Genomic DNA, 24100 nt, shown 5'->3' with positions numbered 1-24100 from the left:
TGTTTCAATGTAACCTTTCTCCCAACATGAATGAGACATTAGACTCTCTCGTGATTATTTCACTGTAAAATTCTTACTTATTGCACCTTTAATTTTCATATTTGTGACACTAATTGTGAAAGGTTTGGCAGTATTTAGTAGTTTACCCAGTTGTAACACACTCATTACCCAAAACAGAACTCTTCTTCTTTGGGTTATTCACACCCGCTATGTTGACAAAATTCTCGAGATCCCTGGGCTCTGTCGGGCCCTTGATAGGGTTGGGCACCCTTGTGTTCCAGGCTGCTAGGTTCTGAGCCCAGCTTGCTCAAGAATGGGCGGCTGCGGGTAGGCTTGCCGTTGTCATCTCCCGGGGCTCTAGTTGCGCCTCCTGGAGTAATCTTCTGCGCCTCTCAGGAGGGTGGTTGGTGCTTCTCCAGTGGTGGTCTCTCTGGGGTCTCCATGCTCCGGGGAGACCTCTGGATCTCTAAAGCTTGAACCCCTCTGGCTTCCGCATGTCCTTGGGGGCAGGTCTGTGACCCCTCACACTCCCTACTGGACACTCCTATAGAGAAACCAATATATACACAAGCGCATGTACGCACGCACACCACCACCACCTCCTTTTTCTCCCCTTTCTCTTTCACTTCTGTCTCCATGTATGTTGCAATTTAAAATAACCTAAAATATTTCTAATAAAGTTTTGGTATCCGGAGTGGCATTAAAGCAGAAGCTATAATGCTCCACACCTGTGAGAGAAAAACTGTAAGGCTTGTCTTCAGCATTCAGACAATTCTGATCTCTTCACAGCCAGACAGGACACAAAAAAAAAAAAAGTAATAATAATTTCTAAACACTTTGACATTAGTCCAGCACTTCTTTTTACCCGTAAGAGACAAAAATCTGTTTTCGTATCTGTTGAAATTTCCTATTTTAATTTTATTTTTAAGTAGCTAATGACTTCTACATGAAAACAAATTTAGTAATGGTGAACTAAGGTTCAGTTTCTGCAACTCCTGCAGTGGCAAGAACTGATGATTACTCACCAGTGCTTCACAATATAAGCAATAATATAGCCGCTGAATAAAATAAAGTTTCTAGCTTATAGTATTTATTTTCTGGCTAAAATACTTCACACAGGACTTTGGGATAATTGATCATTTACCTTAACTTGTTGTTTTTCTGTACAGTAATCCCTCGCTACTTCGCGGTTCGTTCATCGCGGATTCGCTGCTTCGCGGATTTTTTCTTTGGAGCATTTTTCAGGAGGAATTCGCAGATTTGCGGTATTTTTCACTGATTCGCGGGATTTTTCTATGCGAAATATCAAGAAATTCTTGGTTTTTTTCATCAATTTCATCATAAAATGCACTTTTTGTAATAAAACTAAAAAAACCAAGTAAAAAAAAATTTTTTCTTGAGTTTTACCCACAAAAAGAGAATGTGATCATACGATAATTCAATAGGGAGCGTGGTTTCACAGACGCGGAAGTGATAGCGTCGGTGAAACGCCGGCTGATCTAGGAAACCCCCGAGCGTTCGAGCGTCAACGAAGTGACACGGAAATGCCCGGGCTTTCCAGAAGTAAGTAAGATAACTTACTATGAGCTGATAGTTCGTTGGATTGATCGGTAGGTTGGAAACTCTGATCATGAATCTGAAGAAACGATGACTGAGTGGTGAGCTGGAAAGGCGACTTCCGTTTATAGTCGCGGTTTGTGACGTAGGTGCGACGTGGAGGGAATCCCCGTGAAGGGCATGCTGGGAGTCCCTACTTCGCGGATTTTCACTTATCGCGGTCAGGTCTGGAACTCATCTACTGCGATAAACGAGGGATTACTGTACTAGGTTTTGCACTCAGTAACTGACACTGAAGAAAAAGCCTAAAACAGAAATATAGACATCATTACAAAGCACTAGAGAACCTCATTTCAAAATTTTGATTAGCAGTCAAATGCTGACTTACTGGATGTGTCAGACTGGTCGGCTGGATAAGAGCGTTGAGCTGTGGCAAGCGTGGTTTTACTGACGCGGAAGTGCTAGCATCAGCGAAACACCGGCTCGCGGTTTGATCTAGGAATTCCCCGAGCGTCCGAGCATCAATGAGGTGACACGGAGATGCTGGGTTTTCCAGAGGTAAGAAATAGAGCTTACTGTGAGTAGACAGTTTGTCGGGTAGGTTGGTAGAATACTCTGATCACGGATTAGAAGAAACGATGACTGAGTGGTGAGCTGGGGAGGTGACTTCCATATATAGTCGCGGGCCAGTTCCCAGGAGCGCTCCTCGGGGCCGTAGTCCGCCCAGTCGACGAGGTATTGCCATCCTCGACCTCTGCGACGAGCATCCAGGACGCGTCGGACGGTGTAGATGGGCTCACCGTCGAGGAAGCGGGCAGGCGGAGGTGCCGGAGGCGGTAAGAGGGAAGATTCCACATAGGGCTTGAGCAGGGAGGTGAGGAAGGTGGGATGAATACGGAGACTCGCCGGCAACCGCAACCAGTATGAGACTGGGTTGATGACCTTCTGTACAGTGTAAGGCCCAAGGAACCGGGAAGCGAGCTTCTTGGATCCGGCACGGAGGCGGAGGCCCGCGGTGGACACCCAGACCTTATCCCCAGGAGCATAGGAGGGACCAGGACGGTGTCGGCAGAGATGTTGGTAAGCGTAACGGGCATTCGCCCGGGTGATGGAAGCTCGTGCCTTGATCCAGGCGTTCTTGCAGCGCCTCACTAGGGATTGCGCGGCAGGAGCAGCAACTTCGGGCTCCTGGTGGGCGAAGACTGGGGGCTGGTAGCCATAGCAGAAAGGGGACATGTGAGTGGTCAAAAGGGGACATGTGAGTGGTCGAGGAGGTGTGTAGATTGTGGGACAACTCTGCCTAAAGGAGGTATTTAGGCCACTGCGAGGGTTGAGCCGAGACAAAGCACCGGAGGTACCCACCCAGCTGTTGGTTAACCCACTCCGTCTGACCATTGGACTGCGGGTGATCACCTGAGGATAAGCTGACCGATGCTCCCATTAGGCGGCAAAAGGCTTTCCAGAATTGGGCCGTAAACTGGGGACCCCGGTCGGAGACCACATCAACAGGGAAGCCATGGAGTCGCAACACATTCTCCAGGAACAGTTCCGCAGTGTGTCGGGCCGAAGGGAGACCTGAAAGGGTGATGAAGTGGACCGCTTTTGAGAAATGGTCTGTGACCATGAGGACCGTATTGAGGTTGTTGACTGGCGGGAGTCCCGTGACAAAATCCAGGCCCACGTGGGACCAGGGACGGCTGGGTACCGGAAGAGGTCTGAGAACCCCAACAGGGGCCTCGCTGGGTGTCTTTGAGTGAGTGCAGATGTCACAGGCGCTCGTGTATTCCTTAACGTCCTTGGCCATGTGTGGCCACCAGAGAGCCTGAGAGAACCCCGCATGGCCTGACATGCGTGACGAGTGGGCCCAGGAAAGCGCCTCGCTGCGGCAGGACGTAGGGACATAGAGACGATTCGTGGGAGTCTCTGGAGGTGTGGAGTCATCTTGGAGGGCATGCTGAATAGTCTCATCCAACGGCCACCTCAGGGGGGCCAGGAATCGGTGATCGGGTAGAATCAGTGCGGGCTCAGATGTGGGCGTGGAGTGTGAGAACTGACCGGAGAGGGCATCCTACTTCTGATTCTTGGTTCCGGGGTGGTAGGCGAGATGGAACTCATAGGGCTAGAAGAAGAGGGCCCAGCGGGCCTGGCGAGGATTAAGCTACTTGGCGGAGCGGATGTGAGTCAGGTTCTGATGGTCTGTCCAAATCGTGAACGGCTGGGTTGCGCCCAGAAGCCACTGTCTCCATTCTTCCAGCGCCCATTTTATGGCCAGCAGTTCGCGATCGCCCACGCCATACTTCTGCTGAGTGGTGGAAAACTTCCTGGATAAGTAGGCGCAGGGATGGGGTCTGTCGTCGGGCCCGCCTTGGGACAGGATGGCACCGGCGCCGACGTCCGAGGCATCGACCTCGACCACAAAGGTTATAGTGGTTTCTGGATGGCGGAGGACGGGGGCAGACGTGAACCGGGTGACCAGATGGCGGAAGGCCTGAATGGCGTCTGGAGTTAGACGAAACGGTTCGTCGGGTGGGCTTGGTCGGGTGAGTGAGGTGAGAGGTACCACAATGGTGCTGAGGTTCTTTATAAAACGGCGGTAAAAGTTGCAGAAACCCAGAAAACTCTGCAGTTGTTTCAGGCTCACCAGAAGGGGCCAATCAGTGACCGCCTGGACCTTCTGAGGGTCCATGGTTATGCCTTTATCCGAAATCATGAAGCCCAGGAATGAGATGGTCCGCTGGTGGAAAGAGCATTTCTCGGGCTTACAGAATGGGTCATTGTTCAGGAGCCGGGTCAGAACGGCACGAACATGGTGGAGGTGTTCGGCCTCCGACTTGGAATAAATTAGGATGTCATCCAGGTAGGCAAACACCCACCGGCCCAGCATGTCGCGGAGGACATAATTAATGAAAGAAGGCAGGGCTGTTGCACAGCCCGAAGGGCATGACCTGGTACTCCCAATGACCGGTGAGTGTGATGAATGCGGTCTTCCACTCATCCCCTGCTTTGATGCGGACCAGATTGTAGGCGCTCTGGAGGTCCAGTTTAGTGAAGATCCGCACCTGGGAGATGGAGTCCAGAGCAGTCGTGAGGAGTGGCAGGGGATGACGGTCCGGGGTAGTGATTTTGTTAAGACCCCGGTAATCTATACAGGGACGAAGGTCACCTTCCTTCTTCTTCACAAAGAAGAAGCCTGCAGCACCCGGGGAAGAGGAGGGATGGATGAAACCCTGCTGGAGGGCCTCGTTGTTGTATTCAAAATTCAAATTCAAATTTGAATTTGAATTTGAATTTGAATTTGAATTTAATTTGAATTTGATAGGGCAATGGCAGATTGGGCGGTGAAGGTCCGTGACCACCAGCCGGGCGATCTGCCATGGGTGGAGGAGAAGAGAGGTGGGCCTGGCACTGGGTCCCCCAGCCTAACAGGTGGTTCTGGGACCAGGAAATCTGGGGGTCGTGGAGACAGAGCCAGGGGAACCCCAAGATTAGAGGAGAGGAGGAAGCGGAGATTATCAGGAAATGGAGGGTCTCCTGGTGGCCTTGGATGATCATCTGGAGTGACTGGGTTCGGTCTTGGACAGGATAGGGCTGGAGAGGTCTGCTGTCTGCCGAGGTCACCGGAACAACCCGTTCCAGGGGGTCAGGGGGATCCGTATGCATTTAGCCAGATCGACATCCATGAATTTGTCGGCGGCCCCTGAGTCCACCAGAGCAAGCATCTGATGTGAGGTCTCACCATGAAGGAGGATCACGGGAAGGAGGAGTCGGTAGGAAGAGACAGGGGCAGACGGTGACCCGGGCTGAGCTACCCCGATACTCAGTGGGTGCCTTCATTTCCCGGCCGTAATGGGCAGTCAAGGCGGCGGTGGTTGGGAGAGCCACAATAGGCACAGAGACCCTCGCGCCTCCATCTCTGTCTCTCTTCCGGGGGAAGGTGGCCTAGCTGCATTGGCTCCTCAGTTAAGGTGGGTCCGGGGGTTGGCGTTGGTGAACGAGGCAGAGGTCCTGGAGTTCTGAGTGGGCGAGCGGAGGACCTGGGTCGAACCAGAACCCCCTGATCGATGCGCAGCGCAAGGTCGGCAACTTCATCCAGGGTCTGGGGCAGTTCTCTTCCCGTCATCTCATCTCGGATGTAGGGTGCCAACGCCACTAAGAAAATAGCCCGAAAGGCAGAGTCATCCCATTGAAGTTTGGCAGCGATGGTGCGAAACTCTGACGCATAGGCGCACATCGAGCGTTCCCGTTGGCAGAGTTTTAGGAGATATGCCTCAGCCCCCACTTCACTACTCGGTGGAACAAAGGTCTTCCTGAGGGCAGCCACAAAGGCAGCATAGTCATTGCAGGCAGGGGATTTAGAATTATAAAGAGCAGTGGCCCACTCCTGAGCGTGTCCAGAGAGAAGTGAGGTGAGGTGCGCCACCCGAGAGCGGGCAGTGGGGAAGCGTCCTGGTTGGCACTCAAATTGCATGTCGAGGGAGGCGAGCAGACCATCTGGGCTCCCAACCTCCCCATTCCACATCTCCGGAAGGCTGAATTGCGGCTCCTCCTTAGGCGGAGCAAGGGCTTGCTGCTGGAGAACATTGAGGGATGTAGATAATTGAAGGGTGAAGTCGGTTAGGGAGTTCACCTTGGTGTTGAGCCGATTGACCAAAGCGTGGAGCTGAACAACCCCATTCTTCATACGCTCAAACTCCGCTGGGTTAACGGTCTCAGTCATCCTGTGAGACTGGTCGGCTGGATAAGAGCGTTGAGCTGTGGCGAGCGTGGCTTTACCGACGCGGAAGTGCTAGCGTCGGCGAAACACCGGCTTGCGGTTTGACCTAGGAATTCCCCGAGCGTCCGAGCGTCAATGAGGCGACACAGACATGCTGGATTTTCCAGAGGTAAGAAATAGAGCTTAGGTTGGTAGAATACTCTGATCACGGATTAGAAGAAACAATGACTGAATGGTGAGCTGGGGAGGCGACTTCCGTATATAGTCGCGGTTGGTGACGTAGGTGTGACGTGGAGGGAATCCCTGCGAGGAGCATGCTGGGAGTTGTGGTCCAGGGTGGAGACCAGCTAGATGGAAGAGGCTGGTTTGGGGACTTGGGCTCTGACAGGATGTTTACCATTTGAAAACCTGCTGTGAGCATATCATGAGTAAACCTGAGAGACTGTGGAAGGAAAGTTTGTAAAGTCTAGATGTGGTTGTATGGATGTTGTTGTTGTTGTTGTTCAGGTGTGGAAAAATCTTGCTGCTGTTAGCTGATGAATGAGTTATTAACAGAGAGGCGGACTTGGAGGCTTATTGATGTAAACCGCTGCTTGCTGCTGTGAACATGAAACCATAGAGCTCAAAACAAAAGGTTGAACTCTATAAACCATGTGGCTCAGTTAAAACCCCCCACAGTTGCATTTGGCTAAACATACTTTTATTAGTTTTGACAATTTTTATTGATACTATAAATTCATCAGTGCTCTGCGGGGAACTATAAAGTGTCATTGATGCTTTTAATTGACTAAAAAGGAAAATTGTTGTACTGCTTCATCATATAGAAAATTGTCATGCATGTGCATTCAAAGCATTAGTCTTCTGACTTTTGGAAGATCCAAAGCTCTCTTTATCAAATTTGATATGTTAATGGAGACATACTATGGCTTTACTTTCAATACAAAACATGTTTATGAAGTTCTTTGCACTAAATCCCTCTCACATTAAGCCATTTAATCAGTTTTATTCTGAACAGTTTCAGTACCCAAAAACTAGTTTTCTTGTCCGGGGATTGGACCGCCAAGGCTCCCGCCTTGGTCTGCCACCCGATTCGCATTGCACCGGACCCTTCATGTTCCTCCTGCGGGTGGTGGGTCCACAGTTGGACGAGCCCATGTATCCGGTTCGGGCTGGGCCCGGCCGGGCCCCATGGGCGAAAGCCCGGCCACCAGGCGCTCGCTCACGGGCCCCAACCCCAGGCCTGGCTCCAGGGTGGGACCCCGGTAACCCTCCGGGCCGGGTACTCCGACTCTTCGTTTTAACCGCCATGAAAGATCCTTCGAACCGTTCTTTGTCTCACCCTTCACCTAAGACCAATTTGTCATGGGAGACCCTACCAGGGGCACTAAGTGCCCCAGACAACATAGCTCCTAGGATCATTAGGGCACTCAAACTCCTCCACCACGATAAGGTGACAGTTCAAGGAGGAGCGTTGTGGAGGGGTGTGATTGGGAGGAACGGCCCACCTAATCTGAACTCGAGCGGTGTTTTGTTATTGGACTTCTGTGCAAGCCGCAGTTTGGCCATAACGAACACCATGTTCGAACATAAGGATGCCCACCGGTACACTTGGTACCAGGGCAGCCTAGGTCACAGGTCGATGATAGATTTTGTAGTCGTATCATCTGACCTGCGGCCGTATGTTTTAGACACCCGAGTGAAGAGAGGGGCGGAGCTGTCAACTGATCACCACCTGGTGGTGAGTTGGATCAGATGGCAAGGGAACATGCCGCGTAGACCTGGCAGACCCAAACGCATAGTGAGGGTCTGCTGGGAACGCCTGGCAGAAGAACCTGTCAAGACGGTCTTCAACTCCCACCTCCGGCAGAGCTTTGACCACGTCCCGAGAGCAGTGGGGAACATTGAGTCCGAGTGGGCCTTGTTCCACTCTGCGATTGTCGAGGCGGCTGTTGCTAGCTGTGGTCGTAAGGTGGCCGGTGCCAGTCGTGGTGGCAACCCCCGTACCCGCTGGTGGACACCAGAGGTTCGGGGAGCCGTCAGGCTGAAGAAGGAGGCCTACAGGGCGTGGCTGGTCTGTGGGTCTCCGGAGGCAGCAGACAGGTACCGGATAGCCAAGCGGGGTGCAGCAGTGGCAGTTGCCGAGGCAAAATCTCGGGCGTGGGAGGAGTTTGGTGAGGCCATGGAGAAAGACTATCGATCGGCTCCAAAGAGGTTCTGGCAACTGTCCGGCGCCTCAGGAGAGGAAGGCAGCAACTCGCTCACACTGTTTACAGTGGGGATGGGGAGCTGCTGACGTCAACTGAGGCTATAGTCAGACAGTGGAAGGAATACTTTGAGGAGCTCCTCAATCCCACCAATGCGCATTCCGAGGAGGAACCAGAGCTGGGAGGCCTGGGGATGGACTGTCCGATCTCGGGGGCAGAAGTTGCTGAGGTAGTCAAACAACTACACAGCGGCGGAGCCCCGGGGGCAGATGAGGTTCGTCCTGGGTATCTCAAGGCTATGGATGTTGTAGGGCTGTCATGGTTGACACGTCTCTACAACATTGCGTGGTCATCGGGGGCAGTTCCTGTGGAGTGGCAGACCGGGGTGGTGGTCCCCATCTTTAAGAAGGGTGACCTGAGGGTGTGTTCCAACTATAGGGGGATCACACTCCTCAGCCTCCCTGGAAAGGTCTACGCCAAGGTACTGGAGAGGAGGGTCCGATCGATAGTTGAATCTCAGATAGAGGAGGAGCATTGTGGTTTTTGTCCTGGCCGTGGAACTGTGGACCAGCTCTATACCCTTGCAAGGGTGATGGAGGGGGCATGGGAGTTTGCCCAACCAATCCACATGTGTTTTGTGGATTTGGAGAAGGCTTATGACCGTGTCCCCAGGGGCACCCTGTGGGGGACGCTCCAGGAGTATGGGGTGGGTGGCTTTCTGATAAGGGCCATTCAGTCCCTTTACCAGAGGAGCGTGAGTTTGGTCCGCATAGCCGGTAGTATGTCGGACCTGTTCCCAGTGAGGGTTGGACTCCGCCAGGGCTGCCCTTTGTCACCGGTTCTGTTCATCACTTTTATGGACAGAATTTCTAGACGCAGCCGTGGTGTGGAGTGTGTCGAGTTTGGTGGCAGGAGAATCTCGTCTCTGCTTTTTGCGGATGATGTGGTCCTCCTAGCTTCATCCAGCTCTGACCTTCAGCTCTTGCTGGGTAGGTTCGCGGCCGAATGTGAAGCGGCTGGGATGAGGATCAGCACCTCCAAATCTGAGACCATGGTTCTCGACCGGAAAAGGGTGGCTTGCCACCTCCGGGTCGGGGGAGAGGTCCTACCTCAAGTGGAGGAGTTTAAGTATCTCGGGGTCTTGTTCACGAGTGAGGGTAGGAGGGATCGGGAGATCGACAGGCGGATTGGTTCAGCGTCTGCAGTGATGCGGACGCTGAGCCGATCTGTCGTGGGGAAGAGGGAGCTGAGCCAGAAAGTCAGGCTCTCGATTTACCGGTCGATCTACGTCCCAATCCTCACCTATGGTCATGAGCTTTGGGTAATGACCAAAAGAACGAGATCGCGGATACAAGCGGCCGAAATGAGTTTCCTCCGTAGGGTGACCGGGCTCAGCCTTAGAGATAGGGTGAGGAGCTCGGACATTCGGGAGGGACTCGGAGTAGAACCGCTGCTCCTCCGGATCGAAAGGAGCCAGTTGAGGTGGTTTGGGCATCTGGTCAGGATGCCTCCTGGACGCCTCCCCGGGGAGGTGTTTCGGGCATGTCCTGCCGGCAGAAGGCCCCCGGGTCGACCCAGGACACGTTGGAGAGGTTACATCTCCAATCTGGTCCGGGAATGCCTTGGGGTCCTGCCGGAGGAGCTGGTGGACAAGGCCGGGGAGAGGACGGCCTGGAGCTCCCTAACTGGGATGCTGCCCCCGCGACCCGGACCCGGATAAGCGGAGGAAGAGGAAGACGAAGATGAAGACAGTTTCAGTACCTTCCAGAATGAACCGTTTCAGGGCCACACTTATTCCCCACTCAGGATGCTATTGAACCTTTTCACTCATGTCAACTGATCACGTGGGTCCACAGTAAGCGTCACAAGTGCTATACAAAGTGTATAGTTGCGCCTGAGATTGTTTTTTGATGTTGTCATCCTTATTATTTGCTATGTTTAGCACGGCTTTAACTAGTTCAACCCCAGTTCACCTTGTCTACTTTTAAGACTAGGCTTAAAATATTTTTATTTGATAGGGCCTATGGTTAAAATCTGATGTTAGCCCAGATCTGGACGAGTAGGGGAGTAGAGGGAGGTGGAGTGTACAGTCGGTAAAGACGGCTCTCCCTTGCTCTGCCTCCAACATGCCTCCATCTAATAGGCTAGGTTATCCAGAGTTATTTCTGTTGTTATGCTGCTATAGGCTTAGACTACTGAAGGACATACGGACCACTTTCCACATTCAACCACTTTCTTCTACAATCTGCTCTTTAACTGTATTATTTCCTGCTATTTCAGCTGTTAACTTTGTTTTTTCTGTAAGTGTTCTTCTCCCTAGAAGAAGCTACAATGTGCTGCTGAGCTGTGGTAGCCTCATGGAGGGGGCCATTGTCTTAAACACTGTTGCTAACCACTTAAACGTTCTCCCTCTCCTGATAAAAACATTTTACTCTCTTTGACATTGAATGTGCTACTACTAGTTGGCCCGTTTAATTATAGATACACTAGAATAAATACAGTAAAGTTCATCTCTCAATAAATAGAATATTTACTAAGAAATCACAATGTAACCATGGAAAAACTACTTGGTATATATGTTATGTGTGTGTGTGTGGGGTGGGGGTGGGGGGTGGGGGGGGGTTGGTGTGTGCGTGTATCTGCTCTGTCTTCTCTGTCTCCACTGAGTTGTGGCAGATGACTGCTTATTCTGAGCCAGGATCCTCTGGGGGTTTCTTCCTGTTAAAAGGGAGTTTTCTTCTCCACTGTCGCTAAATGTTTGCTTACTATGAGGATTGCTGTAAAGTCACTGACTGGTGACTTTATGCAATTTGCTGGGTTCCTTTTATAGGAAACTTTTTACTGATTGGCTTAATGAACTGGCCTGTATTGGAGTGTTTACTATGTGAAGCGCCTTGAGGCGACTCTTGTCGTGATTTTGCACTATATAAATAACTGAATTGACTTGAATTTAATTCAGTTATCAGAAAAAAATGTGCACCTAGGGAGGAAAAGTGGCAACTCAAGTTGCTTTTTTGCCAGTTTAGCCTGGTTTCTACTAGTTCAAGCCCAGTTAACTTGTGTAAAGATGTAGCACACCTAGGTGGAGCTAACAGTAGTAACAGTATTTAAAAAAGTTAGGTGTTAGCTAGCTTACGTTCTCCCTGTTGCTGCTCAATCAATGTAAACAAGTGGCTGACTTTGCCAGAATTCATCCCACTGGATTTATAACATTGTGTAGAAACTTTATACTTATTAAACATAACTAAATAAAAGTCCAGATCCCTTCCAGTTTATGTCGCTGGTGAGGTCACTGGGTTCAGATGCTACTCACACGTCGAGATGAGACAAGATATCTTGATGGTGTCATGATGATATGATGGCGATGCTTGTCATGGTAAATAAATAATGCAATTTTAACACACGTACTCCTACATTGGAACAATATTATTCTGAATAACTATCTTGCATTTCACTACAGTGAACGGTAACGCACACCCTCCATGGTGAAATAGAGGATTATCAATAAGGAATATAAACACATCATATTTATCATTTCAAGTCTATCACAGTCAGTCCGTGTCTTCCTCAAGAGATATACGAACGTTAATCTTACCCGCTAAAATATGTTAGCTGAAAATCTGAAAATAATTTGAGGGTTGCTAGTTCGTTTGATCACTGCGGTTCATCTCCGTCCTCAGCCTTCATCAAAGTTATTTAAAAAAATACAAGTTGAGTTTACATCCTTGTCTGTTAGTGCAGTCAACCGTACAACAAAATATTATCATTTTACGGTGAAATCAACAAAAAACGATCAAAATGTTACAAGCTGGCTTGTTTTGACTAGCTTCACAGGAGTATCAACGTGTGCCAACCCTCATGGCAAAGGGGGTGGTCCCATGAAGGGCGTGACGTCCCATGCAAAGAGTTAATAAGCTGAGTGGCTCCAAAATCTGGGAGCGGCTCATAGCAATGCTGCTGCTCCTCCAGTAGCAGCTCTATTTTGCATGTGAGAGGTTCCACTTTCCCCATTTGTGACATCACAAATGGGGACTTGTTTGAATGGCTTGTTTTAGGCACATAATTCCTAAAATCAAACAAGGACAGAAAACTGATTAAAGTTTTTTTTCCACATTTGGAGTGTTTATAGAGGCAGTAGAGACCCACGTGGGCACATAGAAAAGATGCAAAAGGAGATGTTTGCATAATATGTCCTCTTTAAAACAAAAACATCAACCTCAACACAGCTGTCAGAGAAATAGGTCTCATTTGGGTAAAGATATCTCATGCAATTCATTACAATCAATTACATTTGCTACATTTGAGCTGCATGTCAGACATTTAGCTGCTGTCTTAGGTGTGTTCTTGCTGTGTCGTTCTAATTCCATGTTGTCGTTCTTTTTTAAAACACAAAAATGGTTTTGTTACCTGTTGACGCTACGTTTCGCCAACGGCTGCCGGCGACGTCAGCCTGAAGAAGCCGGCAGCCGTCGGCGAAACGTAGCGTCAACAGGTAACAAAACCATTTCTGTGTTTTAAAAAAATAACGACAACATGGATTTAGCTGCTGTGATTGGAGTTAGGAAAGCTAACTAGGCTGATGTTCCTCTCAGGAGGAATTCTTGTCTTTACAGTAGAAAAAGGTGTTTGTTATAATGGAGATCTAAATGTGTTTGACAAGAAGCTTTGTAGAGGTTGATGTTAAGTCAGACAAACATACAGTATGTGTCAATCCTTCTCTTAGTTGCCTTATTACAAGATGCCATACATTGTTCACTGCCATCAACTTTGGCAGTCCCTTGGAAATTAATTTATCTGCTCCGGTTGTCTTGGCCGGTTATGTTCAAAAACTACATGAAAGTGTGCTATTCACTTTTCTAAGAGTTCTCCCTCTTCTTGTGATTTGTTATTCCTGAGCAGAAAGTCACACTATTCTAGAGGTGTGATATTTAGATTAGGGGTTCTTTTCTTCCATCGACTACCCAGTTAGACAGAAAACACGGTACGAGGGGAGTCGTCCTAATGAGGACTGGATAAGCAACAGGTTCTGTTTGAAGCCCGACTTAAAAACACCACATTACGGCTCTGATGTGTGGCAACAGTCAGTTCCATTTCATTAATAGCCACATTGCAGTACAGTACAGGGATGATTCATCCCTAAATTGTGAGCTGTGTGGAAAATCTTCAGCCCACCATCAATTGTTGAGATGCCTCTCACGTCCCGCTCAAGCACCTTTATATATCGCTTTTTCTTTCTCTTCTGTTTTCAAGAAGTTGATTGATATGGAATTTGTGAAGACACAAATTCGTCCAAGAGTGTGAGTGCACACGCCGCATGCCTCAACACTTGTGAAAGCAGTGTGTGTATATTTGTGTGTGTGTGTGTGTGTGTGTGTGTGTGTGTGTGTGTGTGTGTGTGTGTGTGTGTGTGTGTGTGTGTGTGTGTGTGTGTGTGTGTGTGTGTTCAGATGAGGCGTTGGCTTTGAGCTGACACAGTATATCACAACAATATTACAGCTGTAACACCTTTACTGCCAAGCACGCCTGTCCACTCAGCTATCTGAAAGAGTCAAAATCTTTGCATGTCTGAACAGAACTGATTGAAAGATGCCTTGTTTGTGTTATAAAAAGAAAATCACAGCAACAAGGAGAGGATGCTCTACCGAGAAGAAAGCACCAGGGGAGGGGGGGATAAGAAGAATGATGGAAAGACGGAAGTGATGAAGGGTAAGAAAGCAAAAGGAATAGAAGAGGACTAAATCTAACTATTTCGAGGGTGAGAGCCAATCAAGAAAAAAAATGATTGGTTGACTTTCCCGAGGCGAAGCTCTCTTTGCTCACATCAATAAAACATAAACATGAATAAATGCACTGCTTTTGGCCTTCCAGGTCTCTTACTTAATTTCATGTATGCAAGTGAGCGATGATATGCAAGGAGAATTGTTTTTACCTTGGAGGCTCAAAATAATTCTTGAAGCCATTTTGTGTTTGTTTGTTGCCGTCATTTCCAGAAAAGCAAAATTGCAACATAAACTCTTTAAGTTTTCTGTTAAACACTGCCTCATTTGCTGGGATCAACTAGTGCTAGTGACTGCTGAGGAGGTCTTGCTACTGGTCCCAGCTTGTGCCAGCGCGTACTCCCCGCTGACGTTAGACACAGATGTGCAGCCTGTCAGTAAAAACACACTGTGATGTGTTGTGATGTATCCACAAAGGGAGATATCTTTCAAACAGTCATTTGCCTCACTAGTCTGTTGTGGTCCCTGAAGTGGATCTTCACTGACCCAGTTCAGCGGGTCAGCTTTTGTTAATGAGCCAAATCCACAAACGTGTTGTCACCAGTTAGGAGAGAGAGAGAGCTATTGGTAGCAATTACATTGTGAGTGTGTCAGGAGGATTTTTGTCATCAAGTTTTGTCATTTGGTCACAGCAGCCCAGACGTGTGAAAAACCAATACCCTTCTGTCCAAACACATTTCTGACGTTGTTTGTTTATTTGTGATTTATTTCTTTTCGTTCTGAAAAGTAAAAACAGAATTTATGGAAATAAATAATGTTGATATTTTAGAAAAGCATGACAGAACAGACAGTATAACAGCTATTAGAGGTTACACGTTGAATGCATTTTCTGTTTTTATTTAATTTTATTGTGCTCTCTGTTCAGCTGATGTTTTTAACAAAAAATAAATGAATAAACAAAAACCCTAATCATCATCATCCTCATTAACATCTTCATCCTCCTCATTGTTGTCATCATCATCATGATCCTCATCATCATCTTCATCCTCCTCATTGTTGTCATCATCATCATGATCCTCATCATCATCTTCATCCTCCTCATTATCACAATCATCATCATCATGATCCTCATTGTTATCATCATCATGACCCTCATCATCCTCTTCATCCTCCTCATCATCATTATCATCATCATCATGATTCTCCTCCTCCTCCTCATTGTTATCATCATCATCACCATGACCCTCATCATCATCTTAATCTTCCTCATTGTTCTCATCATCATCAACATCATCATCATGAGTCTCATCATCTCCATCATCCTCCTCCTCATCATCATTGTCGTCGCTGTCCTCTTCCTCGTTATCCTCATCTACCTAAGTAAAATTGGCTTGGTAAAAACAAATCAATAAAAGGATTAAAGTGATAAACACATGAACATAAAATTAATAGTATTTTTTATCAAGGAATAAAAAGGCTACTGTATATAAAGAAATATTCTTTTTTTCCCTTTTATAGTTTATTTTCTTTCTTTCATGCTGTATTTCCTATTTCATCTGGATCTTGCCTTTGGCAGCCCACCATACATGATGGCATATATGACAGAATGTTGTACAACACCCCTTTAGTATAAACTCATTCTGTCGTGTTGAGAGCAGGAGGTTTGGACCTAAAATGCTGAAACCCAGACAACTGAGGCAGAAGCGGTTGAATAAATGAGAAGTCCGTTGATTAGGATGATGAGAAAATATCCAAAGGGCAGGAAGCCAGGCCTAAAATCTAGAAAAACTGAATTACAAAAACAAAAGCTAATTTATGAGCAAGAACCTGGAGTTCCTGAGGAGGACAGAACAACACTGACAAAGACAATGGACCAACAAACACTGAGGGACAAGACAGGGTTTTTAAACACGGAGGGAAGCAATCAGGGGAACAGGTGACAGGTGTGAGGAGTGAGGTCTAGCGGGGAGACAGGTGCCATTAATAAACTAAATGGGGAAAGAACTAAGCAGAGGGGGAGACAAACCATAATCTATAAAACACTAAATAACTAAACATAAAGACTAAGGGTAAAGATAAACAACTGATGACTAGAGGGGTGAGGAGGATTAATACAAACCAATAGGAAATACACGGGAGTGACTAGGAGGAAACATGAGGGAAGCCTAGAGGGAGCTGGAGAACACAAGAAGACACATGAGGAGAACCTGGAAAGGGCTGGGGAAGCATAGGGACACACAGAACATGACAGTACAGGATACCAGATGTACAAAAAGACACAAAAACAAAACCACAAACAGAAGACAAGGACAAAGCAGGACACAAGCAACCACAAGGGCGGGCGAGGGGGGGGGGGGGACCAAAAACACAAACACCCCTAAACGACCAAAAAAGAGCAAACACAGGGTCAGGAGCAAATAAAGCAGGAGAGTGGACACGGGAAAAACAGGGGCCAAGAGAGACTGGGTTGCCGGCGACGGGGAACCAGGAACAGGGACCAGGGGAGTCTGGGGGTCGAGGACCTGGAACCACGAGCCGGAACCAGGGGAGTCTGGGGGGCTGACGATGGGGAACCAGGAGCCGGGACGCAGGAGGCTGATGGGATGAAGACTCAGGAGGCTGAGGGGACGAGGACTCGGGATGCTGAGGGGACGACGACTCAGGATGCTGAGGGGACAAAGACTCAGGAGGCTGAGGGGACAAAGGCTCGGGAGGAGGATGAGGGGATGAAGACTCGGGAGGAGGATGAGGAGACGAAGACTCGGGAGAAGGATGAGGGGACTCAGACAACACTGGATGAGGAGGAGGAAGGGACAAAGACTCTGGATGAGAAGGAGGAGGAAGGGACGAAGACTCTGGATGAGAAGGAGGAGGAAGGGACGAAGACTCTGGATGAGGAGGAAGAGGACGGGATGAAGTCTCTGGATGAGGAGGAAGAGGACGGGATGAAGATTCTGGATGAGGAGGAAGAGGAAGGGACTCTGGATTAGGATGAGGAAGAGGGAGGGACTCTGGATGAGGATGAGGAAGAGACTCTGGATGAGGATGAGGAAGGGACTCTGGATGAGGATGAGGAAGAGGAAGGGACATAGACTCTGGAGGAAGAAGGGATGTAGACTCTGGAGGAAGAGGGGATGAAGACTCTGGAGGAAGAGGGGACGAAGACTCTGCAGGCGGAGGGGACGAAGACTCTGCAGGTGGAGACGAAGGCGCCAGACGTGGCGCTGACAGGGCTGGACTGGAGCCTCTTAGACAGGCTGGACCGGAGCCTCTTGGACAGCTGGAACAGAGGTACTGGAGACGGAGACGCTGAAGGCGGGGACAAAGTCTCTGGAGGCGGAGCCGCTGACGGTGGGGACAGAACTTCTGGGCCGAGCTGTAGCGTGGAACCCCACGTACCCTCCAGAGGTAAGCAGGTGTCAGGAGGGGGGCTCCAGGCCATGAACGTAGGCCTTGAGGCAAGGGTGCAGAACCTGTAGAGACCTGACCCACCAGAAGACTGGTGGTGGCACCAGGTGGAACTATGGCCCTCTTGCAACACTGACCTGGAGAAGATGCTAGGAAACATTCCCTACAACGAGGACCAACCCCCCGGAGGCCACACAGCCAGCCAGGTGCCGACGAACAGGGACTTGTCCTTGAGCTCCACCCAGGTGAACCAACCCCATCGGTCCTGGACCCTCGGGCTGGAGCATGAGAGCAGGCTTACGATGGTGAGGGGTTCTGCAGCGCCGCGGTGATGACAGTGGGAGCTCAGCCTCAGGCTGCAGAGCAGGGGCCTCTTGAGTAGGCGGCACAACTCTGGCATCTGGAGGGCGTTGGAGCTCAGACTGGTCATTTGGAGGACATTGGAGATGTTTATAACATTGTCGTTGTGATGACAGTGGGAGCTTGGACAGAGCTGATGCAGACAGGTGGGGTTCAGAGGGAGGCTGGAGCCTGGTCTGGATCTGCAGAGCAGGGGCCTTTTGGACAGGCAGCCCAGCTTTGGTCTCGGGGAATAGGTGGAGCTCGGGCTGAGCCGGCGGCTATGGCGGGTGGCGCTCGGGCTGAGCTGGGTGAAGCTCTGACTGAGGTTGCATGGCAGGGACTTCTTGAACTGACGGAGCAGCTCTGACCTTATGAGATTGCTGGTGACGGTTGCGACACCTTCGTCGTGTGGGGGGCCTCTGAACCACCAGGGGAGAGGAGGATGGTTCCTGCTTGACTCTAGGTCCTGAGTGCAGACCATGAGGCGAGGCGACAGATCCCTTGGTGACCTGACCCACCAGGAGACTGGAGGTGGTGTCAGGAGGAACTGCACTTCGCCAGCAACGCTGACCTGGATGCGAAACCTGGACCCCGGGGCATTGTGGCATGGAGAGTCTGACTACCGGAGAAGGGGTGGCGCTGTTGGGGCTGGCAAGTGCTGCAGCAAGTTGACCCACCAGAGGGGAAGAGGTGGTGCCAACAGGGACAGGGGAGCAGGAGAGGAAGCTGGATCTGATTGTTGAGAGAGTGGCTGGAAGGTAATTAGGTCTCGGGGCAGATGGAGGAGACGTGGAGGAGGTGGTGGTACAAGCAGTACATGGAGGTGAGTCACGGTCAAAGGTCACTTGCAGTTTCTTGGCAAAAGCCCAGAAAGGCACAGTTCTGATAGGATGTGCCTCAAAATAATCTGCAGCCCACTGCAGAGCGCTATCTCCCAAACAAAGCACTTGGGGACCAAGGGGAAACAGAACATGACACATTTTGCCTTCTAAGCTGGGTGTTTAATTCCCTTTGGAAATTAAGAAACTGCCTTTAGTTTGACACCAATAAAATAAATTCTAGATCCAATTTGCCTTCTAGTATTAAAAGATCCCCTGACACTGAGTAACTGTTGCTAGCAACAAAATGAGAAAAAAAAAAGAAACAAAATAAATAAATAAATAAATAAATAAGGAGACAAACAATTAACAGTTCGGTGGAGTTTTACTCTTGTATCTATTTTTCAAAGCGGACAATTAGGCCGAACATCACAGCCGTTTAACTAAGTCTGTACTCCAAATTGATTCAGACTCCAGTGTTGGACCTTGCAGACATGGTGCATTTAGTTATGCAAATGCGTATCTGGCTGTGTGATTGGTTAATTAACCTGTAATGCAGATAGTCGTGGGAATGCACATTGGTCGTTTGATGGCTAAATTGTGGGTCAATTGGGTTTTTAACATTTTCAATGCAGACTTATTGGCATGTCTTTGTTCCCCTGAATCTGCGCGGCTTTTCACGCTTTAATAACTTCTTCCATGGGTCTCACAAGGTTAATGTGTTTAAACTCACTGTAATTGAGCTTCTGACCCATCTTTCATGGTTTTGTTTTAAAAAAAATCATCATAGTAAATGTTGCTTTTTTTGTCTCTTGATTGTTAATATCCACCATCCTTACTCCTCCTTCTTCCAGCCCTTCCCCAAACTCCCAACTCCCCTTATGAGCATCTGCATGGGAAGCCATTCAAATACCGTTAGGAACCATAATGCATCTGCAAACCAAATTCCTTCTGAACTGACCGGCTTGGGCCGTGTTTTTGTTTCCCCAGCAACACTTCCTCCAAGCATCAAAAGAGCATGCAAAAAGTGTTTAATAAGTGAGATAACACAACATTCACTGGCATTATTTGACGTCAACATTTGTTTACAATTTTGCCGTAACAACAATTTTAGTTTAGATGGGAAAGTAGAAAAAAAAGAAAGGGAATGTGAGAAAGATATGCAGCACAGCCAATGAGAGCATTTCCTCTTATTGTTCACTGAACAATTATGTTCAGATTTTGCTGTCAGGTGGGGATCGTTCCACATGAGATGCAGAGATAATTCCTGACAGCCCTCAGAGATTCTTCTCTTTTTTTTTATAAGTCCTACTACTAGTAGACTGACACATCCTGACAACATGACAGTTTCTTGTCATTGGGCTATACTGTACGAGGCTGATATTTATTAGTTCAGAAATGTAACATAAATGTTGAATTCCTTCCACGTCATTAAGCGCAGACTGATGCTGCTGAGGTCTTCCTGCAAAGACTCCGGCGTGCAATTAAGCACATCTCGTTGATGTTTGCAGGTGATCCTGATCCTGACAAAGCTGTACGACTTCAACCTGGCTGCTGTTACCGAGAGCTCGCTCTGGAGGTAAGCTCTCCTGTTTTAATCACGGCTTCTTATAAGTTTCACTCTAAATATCAGAGTTGGTGCATCAGCCTCAAAACAACAATATATTCACAGAGCAGGGCATATGTTCTAAGTAAGATTTATAGTCTAGCCCTGGCTAGGAAATGAACAATTGAGTTTCAGTGCAAGCCTGTGTGAACTGTTTTAATAAAGCGTTCTGAGGCGGCTCAGATTGAACCATCCTCCTCTCTGCTTCCTGATGTCCCATAAATAACACCAAGTAACGACAGCAACCTTTTAAAAAGGGCTCCACTTTCTGTCCATCATCTGATAGGAAACTTTTTGAAAGGCTATTTCTGAAAGATAAACCAGATGATTGATCTGACGGCTTCTTTGTTTGAACCTGTGGTGCTTTTTCTGACTGACCAGGAAACTTTATGGTGAAGTTTTTTTGTGGTGTGTGTGTTTATGTGTGTGTGATTGATAGTCAACTGTAACCTTCTGTTTCGGAAGCAATTTACATGCAATTTCTACGATACAGTCATAGTAATTTCATTCAGTATGCATTGAGGGGTGAGTTACAGTGCACTGTCAGGTCATAAATAAGAATAGAATTCATTGCGGATTATACCACAAAGTCCAATACTGTCTCCGAAACGCCTTCCCTCACCTCTTCAAACACCTGCAGAGAATTCATTTGACTCTGAAATGCACATGAAAAAGAGGCCATCAGACTGCCAAGCATAGAGTTTCAAATTAATATCTGTTTCTCCAGAGGCATCGCCAAGATTTACACTCGACTTGACTCACTTTGAAACCCCATATTGTGTACAGGAGGTTTTTCATCATCAATGTGTCTGCTTAACAATGGCCTACTAGTAAATTAGAGTACCTCAGGGGTCTGCAAAGGCTCTTAGTGTGGATATTAGAAAAGCAGCAATCTGAATGTTATGAAAAGAAAAGAGAATAAATGATTTGTGTGATAACATAATAAATGATTAATGTCTGCAGCTGTAGGCCTCAGTTGGTGGCAAAACGCAGCGAGCAGATCAATGAGCGATTTGCATGAGATGCCGAAACACGAGTCCCTTTGTGTTTTGAGATGAAACGTAATTACATCATTTATGAGTCGTTCTCCCACCTCCACAGTCAAACACACACATACGCCAGCTGAGAAGAGGAGCATTTAAGCACAAATATTTCTTAGTGGCAAGTTTGTGAAAACAATACCAACAGGAAATGGACACTCTGAGTTAATACATTGACAGTGATAGTATAGACTCCGGGCTTCCATCCACTTATTCCATGAAATTACATTTGGAGGCACCCAGGTGAGAAGACATATGAAGGCATGAATGACAAACATGTCTGCCCTTGTCACAGGGTGCAGCTTAGTGAAGTGCAAGCATCTTTAAATTCACAAACAGAAATTTTATTTTTGTTTTAAATTGGTCTTTTTCATTGCTGAGGCCTATTATTTGGTCTACAAACATCACTGGTGTAATGCCTGCCATCTAAATTTAAAATACATTTTCGGATATGTGAGCTTTGTGAAAGGTTTCATATCAAAGTCATGATGTATTTTATGGAAGAAGATGTGCTGGCCAATCAGTTTAGAATCATCGTTTCAATGCAGAAAATAGCCAAAACCTCTTGAACTCGAGGCTATTTTTAACATTGATTCTTTCGTTTTGGTTGTCAAATGATATTGATCCTTTGTCAAACCATGTAAAGGAGATTTAACAAAAATTGTATCAAGTGCCGAATGTTTCCTGTAGCTATTTAGAAGATTTGTAACGTAACTCACCAAAATGATTAAATATTGACATTCTTTAGGCTTTTTTTTCCCTTGATTTGTGATATATATATATATATATATATATATATATATATATATATATATATATATATATATATATATATATATATATATATATACTGCATCTATTATTGTTTAACTGTTGATTTTATGTTTTTTACTAGTTATTCATTTGTTCTATATTTGTTGTTTTCAGCTTGCATTTGCAGCCTAGTAGTTACAATTTCTTTTGTGTTGTTGGATGTAGATATACTACGAACCATGTCACACCAGGTTGTAAATATTAAGGAGAAACTGCAAGTGTCTTTCTAAAATTCCTCAAACGTTGACCTGCATTTTGAGCATGTTCAAACTGTACAAGAAAAATGTTCCCAAAGTCACAGATTTGCTGTGAACATCTGGATTCTATTTGGATTCAATCTGGATTCTATCTTCTATCTTAACCCATTTGGGGCAAAGAAAACTTTGAGAGACACTGGCAACAATTTAAGATTCTGTGAACAAACTGCAACAAGAAAACTCCAACATGTCCCTTTTGACTGAGCCATGTTTAAATCTTCCAATGAAAGAATTCTGAGATTAAACTTAGTATGAATACAAGTAAAATTTGCAAAGTTATTTGGATATTTTCTGTCTATAACAATAGACACCAATGGTTGCAGCTTAGTGAGATGCTGGGTTATGTGTCCCAGACCAACCAGTTACACCAACCCTGGCCATAATAGTCCCTGTGCTTCTTTTTTCTATAAATAAAAATAACTTGTGTTTTTGAACACCACATGATGCATCAATAGTCATTTAATGTTTATGTTGAATTTAAGATATTTTTAATGCCATCAAATAGGCCAACAAGCAAAAAGGGCACCCACTTGTCAGACGTCCTTACCAGTTCTTACCAGTACGAGGCCTACTTCGTCCACCTTTTTTCTGATTTAGATTTATAACACAAGTGTTTATAGTAGAAAAACAAAGTGTCCTGAAGGTTTGACTACTTAAAAAAATCATTTTTTGCTGCCTCTGCCTACTTTCCTGATTTAATCCCTCATTATAAGGCCATTACAAAGGCTGAAGGGGTGATTATGTTCCTAACAGGACCTTTTATAATAAATTGATGAAACACTACAGAACATTCTGTAAGATCTGCTTAATGTCTGAAAGAAATTTGTTTTCTAAGCAGTAAGAAATTAACTTTTACATAGTATACCGTGCAAATACTTAATTCTGGGTGAAAAAATTGTATTAAATGCTTATTAACCGTTTTCCTTTTAAACATGCTGTGTTGTTTGTTTATGTCCAGATCAACTGATTATGGGAGCACCTACGCCAAACTCAATGACAAAGTGGGTTCAAGGACGGTCCTGAGCTACCTCTATGTTTGCCCTACCAACAAACAGAAGGTCAGCACATCTACCAGGCTTTTATTTGTCTGCTCTCATATAAAGCTTGCCTTGACATCAAGCTGCAATTTCTTAAAAATTACTGCCAAATGAGTGTCTCTGAGCCTCCTTCTTCTAACGCTGCATCCCCCGTGTGGCCGTCTGTACTTTAGATAATGATGCTTAGCGACCCAGAAGTAGAGAGTGCTGTACTCATCAGCTCAGATGAAGGGGCGAGCTTTGAGAAGTATCCCATTAACTTCAACATCCTGAGCCTCCTATTCCACCCCGCACAGGAGAACTGGATCCTGGCTTACAGTCATGACAACAAGGTAGCTCCTGGCCAAATGGTCCTAAAATTGTGTGGAAGAAATACAGTCTCACCAGAATATGACTTTTTTTACACACTGAATTTATGACATTGAATTTTATTCTGTGTGATTATGTAATCAAATGTGAATTAAAATACACAAGCAAACATTTCCTCCACAAAATTTCAACTGTAAAAATTCAACAATAAGGCGACCTCCCGATGAACCACGCCAAAGCAGTTGTCACTCGATGCAGTCGAGTGCAGTCCAGTCACG

At 46.9% G+C, this 24100-nt stretch overlaps 1 protein-coding gene across 1 annotated transcript in view; it reads left to right on the top strand.

Annotated features, from left to right (window-relative positions):
- sorcs3b (sortilin related VPS10 domain containing receptor 3b) overlaps positions 1-24100 on the top strand; it is a 79286-nt gene that overhangs the window by 21779 nt on the left and 33407 nt on the right. Inside the window, exons 2-4 of the mRNA XM_015944880.3 lie at positions 20272-20339; positions 23435-23534; positions 23687-23845. Coding sequence (XP_015800366.3) covers positions 20272-20339; positions 23435-23534; positions 23687-23845 — 327 coding nt within the window. The remainder of the gene's footprint in view (positions 1-20271; positions 20340-23434; positions 23535-23686; positions 23846-24100) is intronic.

The sequence above is a fragment of the Nothobranchius furzeri genome, chromosome 12 (genome assembly GCF_043380555.1).
Source record: "Nothobranchius furzeri strain GRZ-AD chromosome 12, NfurGRZ-RIMD1, whole genome shotgun sequence".
NCBI classification, from domain to species: domain Eukaryota; kingdom Metazoa; phylum Chordata; class Actinopteri; order Cyprinodontiformes; family Nothobranchiidae; genus Nothobranchius; species Nothobranchius furzeri.
Note: the sequence above shows the minus strand (reverse complement) of the source record. Positions and strands in the feature narration are given on the sequence as shown.